The sequence below is a fragment of the Lacerta agilis genome, chromosome 7 (genome assembly GCF_009819535.1).
Source record: "Lacerta agilis isolate rLacAgi1 chromosome 7, rLacAgi1.pri, whole genome shotgun sequence".
In the NCBI taxonomy this organism is placed as follows: Eukaryota; Metazoa; Chordata; class Lepidosauria; order Squamata; family Lacertidae; genus Lacerta; species Lacerta agilis.
Genome location: NC_046318.1, coordinates 1,874,430 through 1,888,722, shown reverse-complemented (window position 1 = coordinate 1,888,722; position 14,293 = coordinate 1,874,430). Strand labels below are relative to the sequence as shown.

Genomic DNA, 14,293 nt, shown 5'->3' with positions numbered 1-14,293 from the left:
ACTAAACTTGGTGCTGAATCTATTAGGCTAAAGTAGACATGTGGAAAATGTGGGGAATTCACTTCATTATCTTGCTGGTTTCCCAGCTTTCTTCCTGTCCTGTGGCTTTATGGTAAACCCATCTCTGTGTCCACAGGGCACATAATCTAAGCATTGATTCTGAATGTGGATTAAGTAAATAAAAGGATCCACTAAAAATATTAAATGCATTATACTTACTAACATTCTCATGATGCTGTTACTTCCCTCATCCCAAAATAAAGTTCTCTTAAACATATTTTGTTCTACTTGTTTCACTCCATTCTTATCCCACAACTAAAAGAAAACCAACACAAATATTAATCATACAGATCCCAATTTATTTTTAGATCTCAATTATACCACAATTCAGAGAACAACATTATCAAGGTATAGTAGAGCAAACAGGCAGTAGTTGGCCACTGCTCCTATCTGCCTAGGTTATCTTCACTTAACAGCTGACCAAGGAGGAATCCAAAGGATTGTCAATATGACTAAGTACTCTTGTACATTGTGGTTTTTTGATTACTGCTCCTTTGTATATGATCCCATGTGCATTTTCTCAGCCTTTATGTAGATAGTTCTCTGCAGTAGTTGTTGCCTCGTATTGTGCAACAGGATTTGGTGAAGTGGAATGCAATTTCACACAAGAAGGGTCTATAGTTTTGAGAGATAGATGGATTGAGGACATTGTTCAACAAGCCATTTCATTGTAAGAGTTATACCCAAGTGTTTTCTCAGAATAGACCCACCAAAATTAGTGAACCAAATTTAGTCATGTCTATTAATTCCAGTTGGCCTACTTTGAGTGGAACTAACATTGGACAAAACCCTAAAAACACAGTAATAAAAAAGAACAAACCGCAGAAGTGTACTGACAGTAGAATTCTGCTACGCAATGAAGTTTTGCAGTGATAATAAATTAGTTCAAGCCCAGCCACATCACAGAATTAGAACTGCAGAGTTGGAAGGGACCCCGAGGGGCATCTAGTCCAACGTGTTTGGACACTGAGTTTGACCTCCATTTGGTTCCTCTCCAGACACGATCTTATTTTGGAGGCATTGTGGGCTAACCCTGCAACCTCCACAACACAACAGCTCTGAAATACACCAAGCAAAGATTCCATGGCACAAACTCTTCACACCAAAGAGGAAGGAAGGTCCCTTGACACACACTTACCTGGGACCAAACCCCTTTCGATGCGACTTACTCGCGGGAAACAAGGCACGTGATCCGGCAGCACGCTTGCAAATCCAAGGTTAAGCAATCCAGTTGAAGCACTTAAAAAACAGTAAGAAATCCAGTTGATTTTATCCGGTAGTAAACTTACGCAGGAGCTCTGCTCTGCACTTACTACGGAGGAAGCCCAACTGGACTCGGCAGGGCTTACTTCTGAGTAACTGCGCATAGAAGCAGGCCTCAACCATGGGCGCAGCCAAGGGGGGCAGCTGCCCCCCATAAAGTAAATACAAATACTTAACTAACTGACCAATCGCCTCGCAATTAGTTCGGTTGTGCCCTCTCCCCCCCCCAAAAAAATTCCTGGCTGCGCCCATGGCCTCAACTCCAGGCACACTCACCTGGGCTGGCGCCCCGCGGGGAACCCTGCAGGGCCTCCTTCCGAGCAAAGACGAGCCGGAACGTACCTTCCCCCCCCCACCCCCCCGCAATCCGAAAGAGAAGGGGGCGGGGTCTCCCTTCTCCGCCTGGCCGGCGACTGGCTGGCTGTGGGGAGGAGGCGGGGTTAGCCGCGGTGCACCTCGGGAGCGCGGCCTCGTATCGTAGGAGACGCCCCAAAAAACAAACGCGGCTGACAGGCCCCGTTTGCCGCGCTTGTCTGATGGCCGGCAGCGTCCGTGGGGCACCAAGCCCTCCCGCGGCCGCTTGCGGCGACAACGGTTACGGCGGGCAGGTCCGCCGCCTTCGGGAGAATCTCTGGGACAGGTGAGGTCGCCCGTGCTGCCCAACCCTCCCTCCCCTCCCTCGTGGGAAAACTGTAGGTCCTGCTCTAACGGCTTTCTTTCCTCGTCTTCCTCCCCCCCCCTCCCGTTGTCCCCTGTTGGTACAGTCCAAAACTCCTGGTACCCTTCTGGCGCGCGGGGTGGGGTGGGAGGACGGGGCGGAGCCTGCCTTCCCCGTTGCTAAGCGCTAGGGCAGGTGAGGTCCAATGAAAGCATTCCGCGGAAAGTGCGGGTGGGCGACGCGAGGGGATCGCAGGGCTCAGCGGAGCTGCTCCAAGGAGCTGACTGGCCGGCTTCTGTCGGGGATGTTCAGGCCGAAGGTGCGGAGTTTGCGCGGAGCTCTCTATAGAATCGCTCGTTACCTTTTTATTTAAATACTTTATTTCATGGGCATAGCCAGGCTTTATTTTAGTGGGGAGCAGGACGCCCACCTGTCATCATCCTCTGTGTCTAGCAGATTCGGAATGAAATGTCTCAGCAACAGTTGTTTTAAATTACTTTCTTTTCACCGCAAGTGCTCAGAAAAATACAGTATGTCTAAATCGTTCTACAATTTCTACATTTAGTCAAGTATTTTTATTTATTGATGAGGGTGGGCAGCTGCCCCTCTGGCTATGCCAATGCTTTATTTAAATATCAAATATTCAAATATATGCTTTCCTGTGCAGTGTAACCGGGACAACAGTCTGTGGCAGCTGCCACAAGAGGTACAAGCTTGCTTGGCCCACATGTGCAGCAGGACAGAGTGTACAGAGGCTACAAAAGCGCTGGTGCCAGGCTATTTTGTGCCATAGACGAAGATAACTACTTGCATGCACACACACACCCCAAAATAAAATTGCTAGCTTCAGTTTTCAAAAACAGATGCTTTGTAGGAAAAACAAAAAGCCACAAAACTTTAAACAGCTCGGTTTCTTTTAAATGGCAAAACTAAGTAATGCAACTGTATTTTATCGCCTTTCTCAAATACAAAATAAAATGCTTCGCATCCACAAATCATTTTGAATAAGCTTGCAAATTGCAATTTTAAAGTTTAAGTCTCTCAGAAGTTTCATTTCCTAACACATCAGCATCTCATTTTCTCTTTACAAGTTTTCCTTCAGGTCAAGTGCTAATGCTTGGGCATGTGTAATTGACATAGTTGCCAAGCCCACAACATTGTAAGTTTTCATAAGCTTGAGCTTTAAGAAACTGCGTTCAAAATATAAAATAAAAGTAAAATATTATCAGGAATGTATAAGATATAGCAAAAGCTAATTGTATGAAACTGTGGCCCTCTGAGGTCTCTGCTGTAGGCAGCAGCCTGGTTGGCCTAATGATAGTGACCCCGGGTGTGTGCATATGCATTTTAATATCCTGCTCCTGCTGCCCAAACCAAACCTCCCTGGAAGCAGAAAACTTGAACATATATATATGGCTGTCTTACAGTCTGGTGCGCAGGGGAGTTGTTGTTTTTTTAAAAAATGTGTAGGGATTTTTGTGCGTATTCTGGAGTGCTCAAAAGCAGAAGCTCACCAGGTTAAGTCTTACACTTAAGGATTCTGCCATCTCATTCTGGGGTGTGTGTGCGTGTGCTTACCTGTGTTATGGTGGCTAGGTCTTGGAACCATTCTATACATTATGCTGAATGAGATGGAATAAAGTGATAGAATTCTGGACTGAAGCACTTCAGACTCCAGATGTGAGAGTCATATTTTTGAATGCACCACCATGTGAAAAAACTTTCCTACCAGTGTTAGAAACTCAGGTATATGAGCTAGGCACCAAATGGCTCCTTAAACCAGGGTTATAGTCGCAAAAATGGAATACAGTACCTAGTTGCCATTTTGGAGTCAGACAGCTCGAAAGTTGTATTTTTCTATAAAACATTTTGGTTCCTGAAATTCATTCTAATTGGGCAGATAAAATATAATGGATAGCATTCTACAGCATATTGCTAGTGTTTCTTCCCCCCCCCCACCCCCTCGGCACGTCTATCCCTGCCACCTTCCTTTTGTTTATTTTTTCTGGATGAGCCTGGTTGGCTGACTCTTTTGCCACAGCCTCTCAGGTTGCAGCTTATCTCCAGTATAAAACAACTTCAAAGAAGGGCCTGGTGGCAGGAGTCACATACCCAGTGGTGCTCTCCCTCTCCCTCTTGCTTTCCGGAACCTGCCCAGCTTTTGTGGAGCCCTGACAGGGGTGGCAACAGCTGAAGGAGGCAGGCACTGCCTGAGGTGGCAGATGTGTTGCACCGGGTGTGCATGTGCTTCCATCACTCTTCTTGGAATTTAGCCGCCACCTGAAGGGCTCGCTCAACGTTTGTGGCCATGGCATGGAAAGCAAGGCAGTTACTTTTGCTGTGCCCTGTAAACCTGGCGGCATGCTTGCTTTCTTATCCCAGAATGGAGCTTTTCAAGCCAAGGACCATTACTTCCTGCAGCAAGGTGAGTGGGTGCTGTGATGCAGATGGCAGAGTGAGGCAGGCTGGGCAAGAAAGGAGTGCACTGCTGCTGTCGCCACTACCCGAGTAGCTTCAGTCGCTCTGTCGGAGGGCGAGTAGCAACTCTCCTCTGATGAAAAGACTGGAGGTTGGCTGGTTGGTGCTGCGTGAGGGAGCTTCTAGTCCAGGTCATCCAGTGCCCCCCCCCAATGCCGCCGGGGCGGTCTAACCCCCTCACTACGATAGTGTAGCTGTAAAGGTAAAGGTAAAGGGACCCCTGACCATCAGGTCCAGTCGTGTCCGACTCTGGGGTTGCGGCGCTCATCTCGCTCTATAGGCCGAGGGAGCCGGCGTTTGTCCGCAGACAGCTTCCGGGTCATGTGGCCAGCATGACAAAGCCGCTTCTGGCGAACCAGAGCAGTGCACGGAAACGCCGTTTACCTTCCCGCCGGAGCGGTACCTATTTATCTACTTGCACTTTGACGTGCTTTCGAACTGCTAGGTGGGCAGGAGCTGGGACCAAGCAACAGGAGCTCACCCCGTGGCAGGGATTCGAACCGCCGACCTTCTGATCAGCAAGCCCTAGGCTCTGTGGTTTAACCCACAGCGCCACCTGGGTCCCTTCAGTGTAGCTGGCTGAAGTGTAATTATTGAACTGGCATGATATTGGCACACGTGTTTAAAAATATAGTAATACAATTTTTACATAACCATTTTGATGATGCATGTTTGTTGACATAGCTCATCTGAGATTCATTTCAAAGAATGTTGAATATTAATAGCTAAGTGGATGGATACAGTTATGGAATATTGAGGTTCTTAATATCCTATTCTTAAATAATGCTCTTGTATTGAAGTCACTGCCACTGTCTAGCAGTAAAAACAGTGCAAGAAAATTCTGTTGAAGGGATGGTTTTAAACTTGCATCTAGACTTGGTTGCCAGTTTACCTGGAGCTTTCTTCTGAGTAGGCAAAAGGTTTCTTCTGGTGCTGTAAATCTCCCGGTAAACCTTTTCCGAATTTCCATCAGCAACATCCAGGATCCAGAATATGGTATCTACCATACTCACCAGGATAATCCCCTCAGTGTACCTGGGTAATCTTGTACTACTATTTTATATCATCCAACTATATATTTATACCATCCATCCTGGGCATGTTCAAGTCTTACTTAAGTGGCTGCATTGCTCCTACTTCCATGCCCCTTCCTTTCCCAGGAAGACATTAGTGAGACTAGAACCACCCACATCCTTCCCTGTCTTTGGGGCTAAGCTCAGATTGACCCATTCACACAGATTCTATGGGCATGTGTCCAAACTTAGCTAGGTCTACCTCAAGGTGACTAGCAGTTAAGTGCACAGAGGATGAGCACTTGAGCACATACATTACTGCATATGAAACTTATTTCATATAAGAGTACAGTATGTTTAAAAATTAATTAGAAAATAATGGGGGGAGTCAGAAGAGATTCACTTCATTCTGTCATTGCAGCAAATGGGAATATAGCAAATGCATATCAACTGTGACTGAATTTATTCTTAACAGGGTCAAACAGGCACCATGAATGGGGAGATAAAGCAGGTAGGTTACTCATAAGGAAAATTAAAATGCTTTCATTGAGCAATGTAATAATGTAATTTCTTGCCTATTACTGGGAGATGGAAATTCCACTCTTGAAGCAGGAGAGATCAACAATCAGGTTAAAAATTATGGGTCTCTGTATTCTTCACTTTGTGATTGACAGACTGATCCTACAGTCCTGCTGTGCCAGTCAGGGCTAATGTTTGTGGAATGTCATTGAGAGCTTATACATGCCCAGCAGCAGATGTGAAAAATACACCTGGACTACAACATTATGATACAATATACATGCATACATAGATACATTTATTTAAATCAAATGATACTTCTAAATAGCAAAGAAGTTGTCCATAGACTCTCTATTTGAAAGGTAAAGTTTTAAAATGAATAATTTCTTAAACTTATTACCAATTGACAGTAATATTTACTAATAGATCATCTTACAGTTAGCAAGAAAGCATACAAAGGTGGTATAAATGTGAAAGACGGAGATTTCAGGAATGTACACTTAATCACATAAATTGTAGTCCTGTTCATGTATACTTAAATTTGTGCAAGGGCAGAGAGGCAATTGTAGGGTTCCTGATTGTGGGGAGCATAGCAGTTGCGTTCAGCCCAACTTGCTTACCCAGCCCCCAGCCCGCCCCCACCCCTCTCAGTCCCAGACCTTCCTGTTCAACATGTGGACCCTCTGTCCTGCTACAGACACAAATTAAGATTACCTGAATAGGGGCTGCCAGATCCATGTGTATCTAGAGAGTTCAAGGATAAAAAGATCTACAGTATAAAGTTTCACATTTACCCTTTATAAAGCTGCTTATCTAAGTGCCAATGTGAATGACTGCAAACCTGAACCCTCTGAGAATGCTGAAGGAGTCAGATTGCTATAATTTGCATCCAGGCCACTGGAGAATGCCATAAGGTCAAAAATGCTTTTGGCAATTTGGAATTTAGTTTATAGTGATGCCAGTGTTGGGGGCTTTGCTGTGAGTTTAACAGCAGTAGGCTTAGAAAACTACAGTATTGGCTTTGAAATTTTAGCTCCTGAACAGAGAGTCTTTGTACAACTTGCTTTTATTGGTTTGGTGATTTTGAAATAAGTTATTAATGTTTTAAATATGGTTATATGGGTAACTTATAATATAGCCTTGCCTTTTTTTGTTTATTAGTTGCTGTTAGGGACAGTGACTCTTTTTCCTGTTTGTGCTCAGTGGCAGTACGACTTACGTATTTTGCGCTCCATTGGACGCTCCGGACCACAAGACGCACTTAGTTTTTAGAGGAGGAAAACAGGGAAAAAAATATTCTGAATAAAATGTTGTACTAAACGACCGTATTTAATAAACAACTGGTATATCACCCCCCAATATTTTATTAAAGTTGGAAGAGGGAGGGAGGGAGGGAAGGAAGGAAGGAAGTGCCTGTTGGTGACGCTGTGATGCTGGAACTCCGGAGCAAGAAGTACTGGTACAGGAGCCCAGAAGCTCTCTCTGCTTGCTTTACAGAGAGGCAGCAGGAGGGGAGAAAATATCACTGTGCCTATTAAAGCTACAGCCCCCACTTTTTTCCTTATTCACTTCCTTTTAGCCTTGCAGAGCCACCTCAGCCAAATGGAACCCTCTGCAAGGCTCATTATACCGCCAATAGAACACCTCATTAAGAACTGTTAACGCTGATAACACTCCCACTTAAGAACAATAGGGTAAAGCTTTGTTGTTGTTCAGTCGTTTAGTCGTGTCCGACTCTCGTTTAGTCGTGTCCGACTCTTCGGGACCAGAGCACGCCAGGCACGCCTATCCTTCACCGCCTCCCGCAGTTTGGCCAAACTCATGTTAGTAGCTTTGAGAACACTGTCCAACCATCTCATCCTCTGTCGTCCCCTTCTCCTTGTGCCCTCCATCTTTCCCAACATCAGGGTCTTTTCTAGGGAGTCTTCTCTTCTCATGAGGTGGCCAAAGTACTGGAGCCTCAACTTCAGGATCTGTCCTTCTAGTGAGCACTCAGGGCTGATTTCTTTGAGAATGGATAGGTTTGATCTTCTTGCAGTCCATGGGACTCTCAAGAGTCTCCTCCAGCACCATAATTCAAAAGCATCAATTCTTCGGCGATCAGCCTTCTTTATGGTCCAGCTCTCACTTCCGTACATTACTACTGGGAAAACCATAGCTTTAACTATACGGACCTTTGTCGGCAAGGTGATGTCTTTGCTTTTTAAGATGCTGTCTAGGTTTGTCATTGCTTTTCTCCCAAGAAGCAGGCATCTTCTAATTTCGTGACTGCTGTCACCATCTGCAGTGATCATGGAACCCAAGAAAGTGAAATCTCTCACTGCCTCCATTTCTTCCCCTTCTATTTGCCAGGAGGTGATGGGACCAGTGGCCATGATCTTAGTTTTTTTGATGTTGAGCTTCAGACCATATTTTGCGCTCTCCTCTTTCACCCTCATTAAAAGGTTCTTTAATTCCTCCTCACTTTCTGCCATCAAGGTAGTATCATCAGCATATCTGAGGTTGTTGATATTTTTTCCGGCAATCTTAATTCCGGTTTGGGATTCATCCAGTCCAGCCTTTCGCATGATGAATTCTGCATATAAGTTAAATAAGCAGGGAGACAATATACAGCCTTGTCGTACTCCTTTCCCAATTTTGAACCAATCAGTTGTTCCATATCCAGTTCTAACTGTAGCTTCTTGTCCCACATAGAGATTTCTCAGGAGGCAAATGAGGTGATCCGGCACTCCCATTTCTTTAAGAACTTGCCATAGTTTGCTGTGGTCGACACAGTCAAATGCTTTTGCGTAGTCAATGAAGCAGAAGTAGATGTTCTTCTGGAACTCTCTAGCTTTCTCCATAATCCAGCGCATGTTTGCAATTTGGTCTCTGGTTCCTCTGCCCCTTCGGAATCCAGCTTGCACTTCTGGGAGTTCTCGGTCCACATACTGCTTAAGCCTGCCTTGTAGAATTTTAAGCATAACTTTGCTAGCGTGTGAAATGAGTGCAATTGTGCGGTAGTTGGAGCATTCTTTGGCACTGCCCTTCTTTGGGATTGGGATGTAGACTGATCTTCTCCAATCCTCTGGCTACTGCTGAGTTTTCCTAAACTGCATGACATATTGAGTGTAGCACCTTAACAGCATCATCTTTTAAAATTTTAAATAGTTCAGCTGGAATATCATCACTTCCACTGGCCTTGTTGTTAGCGAGGCTTTCTAAGGCCCATTTGACTTCACTCTCCAGGATGGCTGGCTCAAGGTCAGCAACCACATTACCTGGGGTGTATGAGACCTCCATATCTTTCTGGTATAATTCCTCTGTGTATTCTTGCCACCTCTTCTTGATGTCTTCTGCTTCTGTTAGGTCCTTTCCACTTTTGTCCTTAATTGTGGTAATCTTTGTACGAAATGTTCCTTTCATATCTCCAATTTTCTTGAACAAATCTCTGGTTTTTCCCATTCTGTTATTTTCCTCTATTTCTTTGCATTGCTCGTTTAGATAGGCCCTCTTGTCTCTTCTTGCTATTCTTTGGAAATCTGCATTCAATTTTCTGTATCTTTCACGATCTCCCTCGCATTTTGCTTGCCTTCTCTCCCCCGCTCTTTGTAAGGCCTCATTGGACAGCCACTTTGCTTTCTTGCATTTCTTTTTCATTGGGATGGTTTTCGTTGCTGTCTCCTGTATAATGTTACGAGCCTCCATCCACAGTTCTTCAGGCACTCTATCCACCAAATCTAAATCCTTAAACCTGTTCTTCACTTCAACTGTGTATTCATAAGGAATTTGATTTAGATTGTATCTTACTGGCCCAGTGGTTTTTCCTACTTTCTTCAGTTTAAGCTGGAATTTTGCTATAAGAAGCTGATGATCTGAGCCACAGTCAGCTCCAGGTCTTGTTTTTGCTGAGTGTATAGAGCTTCTCCATCTTTGGCTGCAGAGAATATAATCAATCTGATTTCGATGTTGCCCATCTGGTGATGTCCATGTGTAGAGTCGTCTCTTGTGTTGTTGGAAAAGAGTGTTTGTGATGACCAGCTTGTTCTCTTGACAGAACTCTATTAGCCTTTGCCCTGCTTCATTTTGAACTCCAAGGCCAAACTTGCCAGTTGTTCCTTTTATCTCTTGACTCCCTACTTTAGCATTCCAATCCCCTATAATGAGAAGAACATCCTTCTTTGGTGTCATTTCTATAAGGTGTTGTAAGTCTTCATAGAATTGATCAATTTCAGTTTCTTCAGCACTGGTAGTTGGTGCATAAACTTGGATTACTGTGATGTTAAAAGGTCTGCCTTGGATTCGTATCGAGATCATTCTGTCATTTTTGAAATTGCATCCCAGTACAGCTTTCGCCACTCTTTTGTTGACTATGAGGGCCACTCCATTTCTTTTACGGGATTCCTGCCCACAGTAGTAGATATGATAGTCATCCGAACTGAATTCGCCCATTCCTGTCCATTTTAGTTCACTGATGCCTAGGATGTCAATGTTTATTCTTGCCATCTCATTTTTTACCACATCCAGCTTTCCAAGGTTCATGGTTCTTACATTCCAGGTTCCTATGCAATACTTTTCTTTACAGCATTGGACTTTCCTTTTGCTTCCAGGCATATCAGCAGCTGAGCGTCCTTTCGGCTTTGGCCCAGCCGCTTCATCAGCTCTGGATCTACTTGTACTTGTCCTCCGCTCTTCCCCAGTAGCATGTTGGACGCCTTCCGACCTGAGGGGCTCATCTTCCAGCGTCATATCTTTTATATGCCTGTTGTCTTTGTCCATGGAGTTTTCTTGGCAGGGATACTGGAGTGGCTTGCCAGTTCCTACTCCAGGTGGATCACGTTTGGTCCAAACTCTCCACTATGACCTGTCCATCTTGACCTGTCCATAGCTTCCCTGAGTAATTCAAGCCCCTTCACCACGACAAGGCAGTGATCCATGAAGGGGAGGGTAAAGCTGTTAGCTGTCAAATCTTCCCTGAAAGGGGATACAAATGTATCGATCTGAAAATAAAACTCTGAACCTTAAGGAAAACTTGTTACACTTGGGTGCATTTTTGTCTTTATTCTTGGACACTGTATCTCTGAAATGTATCCCTTCATTCCACTTTTTTTAACTTCTGTATCCCAGAGTAGGTAAAAACACACAGATCCATCTGATACAGGAAAAGGGATTTTATTAGTGAACAGATAAAACTAGAGAAGTCAAGAGAATGGCAAATGTACCAGTACATGCAAATGTTCAGTTCCCCCACCCACCCAAAATCCTGTCAGACGACAACCACATTTTTGTTTGTAAACAGGACAATCAGGAATACCTCTCCCTTTCGACACCCTATTCATCCGCTTTATTCCCTTCACCTCACCCAGATAAAGGTATTTGCTCCATTGTCCTTTTGCCGGGGTAAATTACAGTACCCGTCATTTTTTTAAAGCAAGATTTCCTCAGCTTTGTTTTGCCCCCAGGGTCCCAGCCTTTTCTCTGATTGCGACGATCAGGAAACTTTGAAGTTTAAAAGGAGTTTAGGCAAAGTGGCGGAGAGCCAGATTGATGCTGCTTCAAACCGGCTCCCCCCCCCCACTTGCGTTACAGAGAGCAGGGATGGCTCTGGCTAGCTGAACGCAAGGGGGGGGAGCCGGTTTGCTGCCTGTGAACACTGTTTTTCAAGCCTGTTTTTGTGAACGGAGGTGGTGGGGAGGATCCAACAGCTTCTCCGCTGCCATCCCCCACCCCCCGCCGAACGTGGAGGATGGGAATCGGCAGCGAGAAGAGTAGCAGCTGATGCTGGATCCACCCCACAACCTCTGTTCCCTTGTTTTTGGGAACGGAGGTGGTGGGGAGGATCCAGCAGCATCTCCTCCGCTGCCCACCGCCGCCCGCTGCCTCTCACAGCTTACTCGGCAGGGAGCCTTCGCTCCATAAGACGCTCCAACTTTTTCCCTTGCCTTTTCGGAGAGAAAAAGTGCGTCTTATGGAGCAAAAAATACGGTAGGTCATATTGACACCATACATTTAAAGCACATAGCTCCGCCCCTGCCCCCCAAATCCTGAGCTACAATTCCCAGCATTCTTAACAACTTACAGTTCCCATGATTCTGCGGAAGGGAACTATGTGCTTTAAGGGTGATTGGTATGGTATGGATGTAGCAGTACACTCATGGCCATGTATCTGAAATACTGCTAGTCAGTCTCACTGGCACCTTGACCAATATGATAAATAAGCTTATATAACTGTTTAATCCATTCATGCCACAGGGTACCGTATGTTTCATCTTGCCCTGCCCCTTTCAGCCCAGCCACCCACACAACCCTCTTCATTTGTTGATTACCAGTATCTGTTAAGACACCAGTTAAAATGCCTTGTTATCTTCATCTTCGCACTGCTTCCAATTTATGCATCCTAATGCTAAATTGATTATTTGGCGTGGAATAAGAAGAGAATAAGCTACTGAAATAGAAGGAGAGTAAACTTGCTGGTGTATGGCGTCGCTTGGATTGAGTCTCTCCCCATGTTACTTAACATAAACATAAACACAAACATGGAGAGGTCAGTCAAGGTTTGAGGTATGCTGTGATCAATATGACATGCGGCTCTAATACTTAGGAAACTTTTGGGGTTCTCAACCAGTGTCTGGAGGTGATAGTAGGCTGGGAAGCTGAATCCACATGTGAGAGATAAGTTCCTCCTCAGGTGGGAGGGGAACTCTGGAATTGAGATCCAGCCTGTTTTGGATGGAATTTCATTCCCTTGAAAAAATGTAGTTTAGGAGCTTTACATCTGAATGATGGGGTGGCTTTGTCCAGTTTAGATTGAAACACCACTGGGCTAATTCCTGAGGAAATCAGACCTGGCTATGGTAACACGTGGCTTTAGTTACAAGATTGGATTACAGTAATATGCTTTATTTCTTTACTCATTCACTTTTTTATGCTGCATAACTGTATAAATATATCTGGTGTAGAAAATATGAAACTAATACAAAATAAAACAAATGAATACAGAAAATATACTACATTTATGTTTGCATAAATCTAGAGGAGTAATATATGGGCCAGCTTCAAGAGAAGTCTTGCTGGTGCCTAAAACCCATTACAGATGGTGCCAGCCTTATCTTAGTGAACAAAGAGTTCTATATATGGAGCTACTTTTTCAAGTATCTTCAGAAGCTACAGTTGGCCCAGAATGTACGGATGTGAGTTTTCTGGAAAAAGTTCCTGTACAAATTAGGCTAATTCGCGATGAAAAACTTTCAGTTTGCCTTGGAACATTTTCTGAAGCCTGGAGGTTCATCTGATTTAGCATGTTTATTTTGCTGTTGTTGTTTTTTTAATACTAAATGTTTATTTTGTGTCCCAGGAAACTTTTGACATGCCATCCTAAATATTTCTACATTCTGTCTGTAATATTTACTCATACAAAAAATATTTAAGCATTTTCATAATATAATATAGGAAACAAACTAAGTGGAAAGAAAGAAAGAGAAAAGAAAATGAAAAGTCCCCTCTCAAAGGTAGATCTTAACCCTTGTCTCACACAGGAGGAGATAGACCCCGCCAGCTCTCTCCTAGGAGCTTCCTTTTCTTCTCTGAGTCTCCCACCCTGGGAGCTCTTCCTTTCTGTGCCTTTCATGCAAGGTACTTCAGCCAGCCATCATCTTCACGTGTGTGACCCCAGATTAGAGGACACCCGCCAATAAAAAAGGAAAGAAAGGAATAAGGAAGGAGAATAGGGAAGATAAAAAGAATGAAAGAGGAAAAGAAAGAGAAATAAAAAGGACCTAGGATTCTCCGTCTGTCAGTTATATATAAAAAGATTATTCAGTTTTTACTCCAGGATGACACTCAGTTTCCTCCTGCTAAGCGATATTTTCCCAATTTTCAGGCCAAAATGTCTCAAATTCATTCATTTTCCCCTTCCACACAAAAAGTAGAAAAGGGGTTCTCCAATTATTATTATTATTGATGTCAACAATAAACTTTCTCCAGCAGAAGCAGCTGAGATACATTCCAAGCATCATGATATATCAGCATATCTGCGGTATTTAGCTGCTGGTATTTCACGATGTTGAAAACGAGGTATCGCCCAGCCCTAGTATTTACACCTACCAGCTTTCTTCCTGCATTCAGTGGCTTCGTTATAATGCAGTCAAGCACTAGTTAATGGTTTCTTTCCCCACCCCACCGCCCACCAATGAGGCATGATTGTGACTTGGATAGTAACTAAGAGAACAATCCTAAGCATGGGAAACCCAAATCTGTGCCAACTTAAAATTGTCAAAACAAAATAAAAAATAAAAAAATCCTTCCAGTAGCACCTTAGAGACCA

General features: G+C 44.1%; 1 protein-coding gene and 1 long non-coding RNA gene across 2 annotated transcripts in view; one reads left to right on the top strand and one right to left on the bottom strand.

Moving 5' to 3' along the window:
• Positions 1 to 296: 296 nt before the first annotated feature.
• Positions 297 to 1,649, bottom strand: LOC117049356. Its single transcript, XR_004426969.1, has 3 exons — positions 1,600 to 1,649; positions 1,199 to 1,299; positions 297 to 315 (listed from the first exon to the last, which is right to left on the bottom strand). It is a non-coding gene; the product is annotated as an uncharacterized LOC117049356 (long non-coding RNA).
• A 210-nt stretch (positions 1,650 to 1,859) lies between these two features.
• The window catches only part of KIZ (kizuna centrosomal protein), a 72,330-nt gene continuing 59,896 nt past the window's right edge, over positions 1,860 to 14,293 (top strand). The window contains exon 1 of the mRNA XM_033154404.1: positions 1,860 to 1,963. Coding sequence (XP_033010295.1) covers positions 1,860 to 1,963 — 104 coding nt within the window. The remainder of the gene's footprint in view (positions 1,964 to 14,293) is intronic.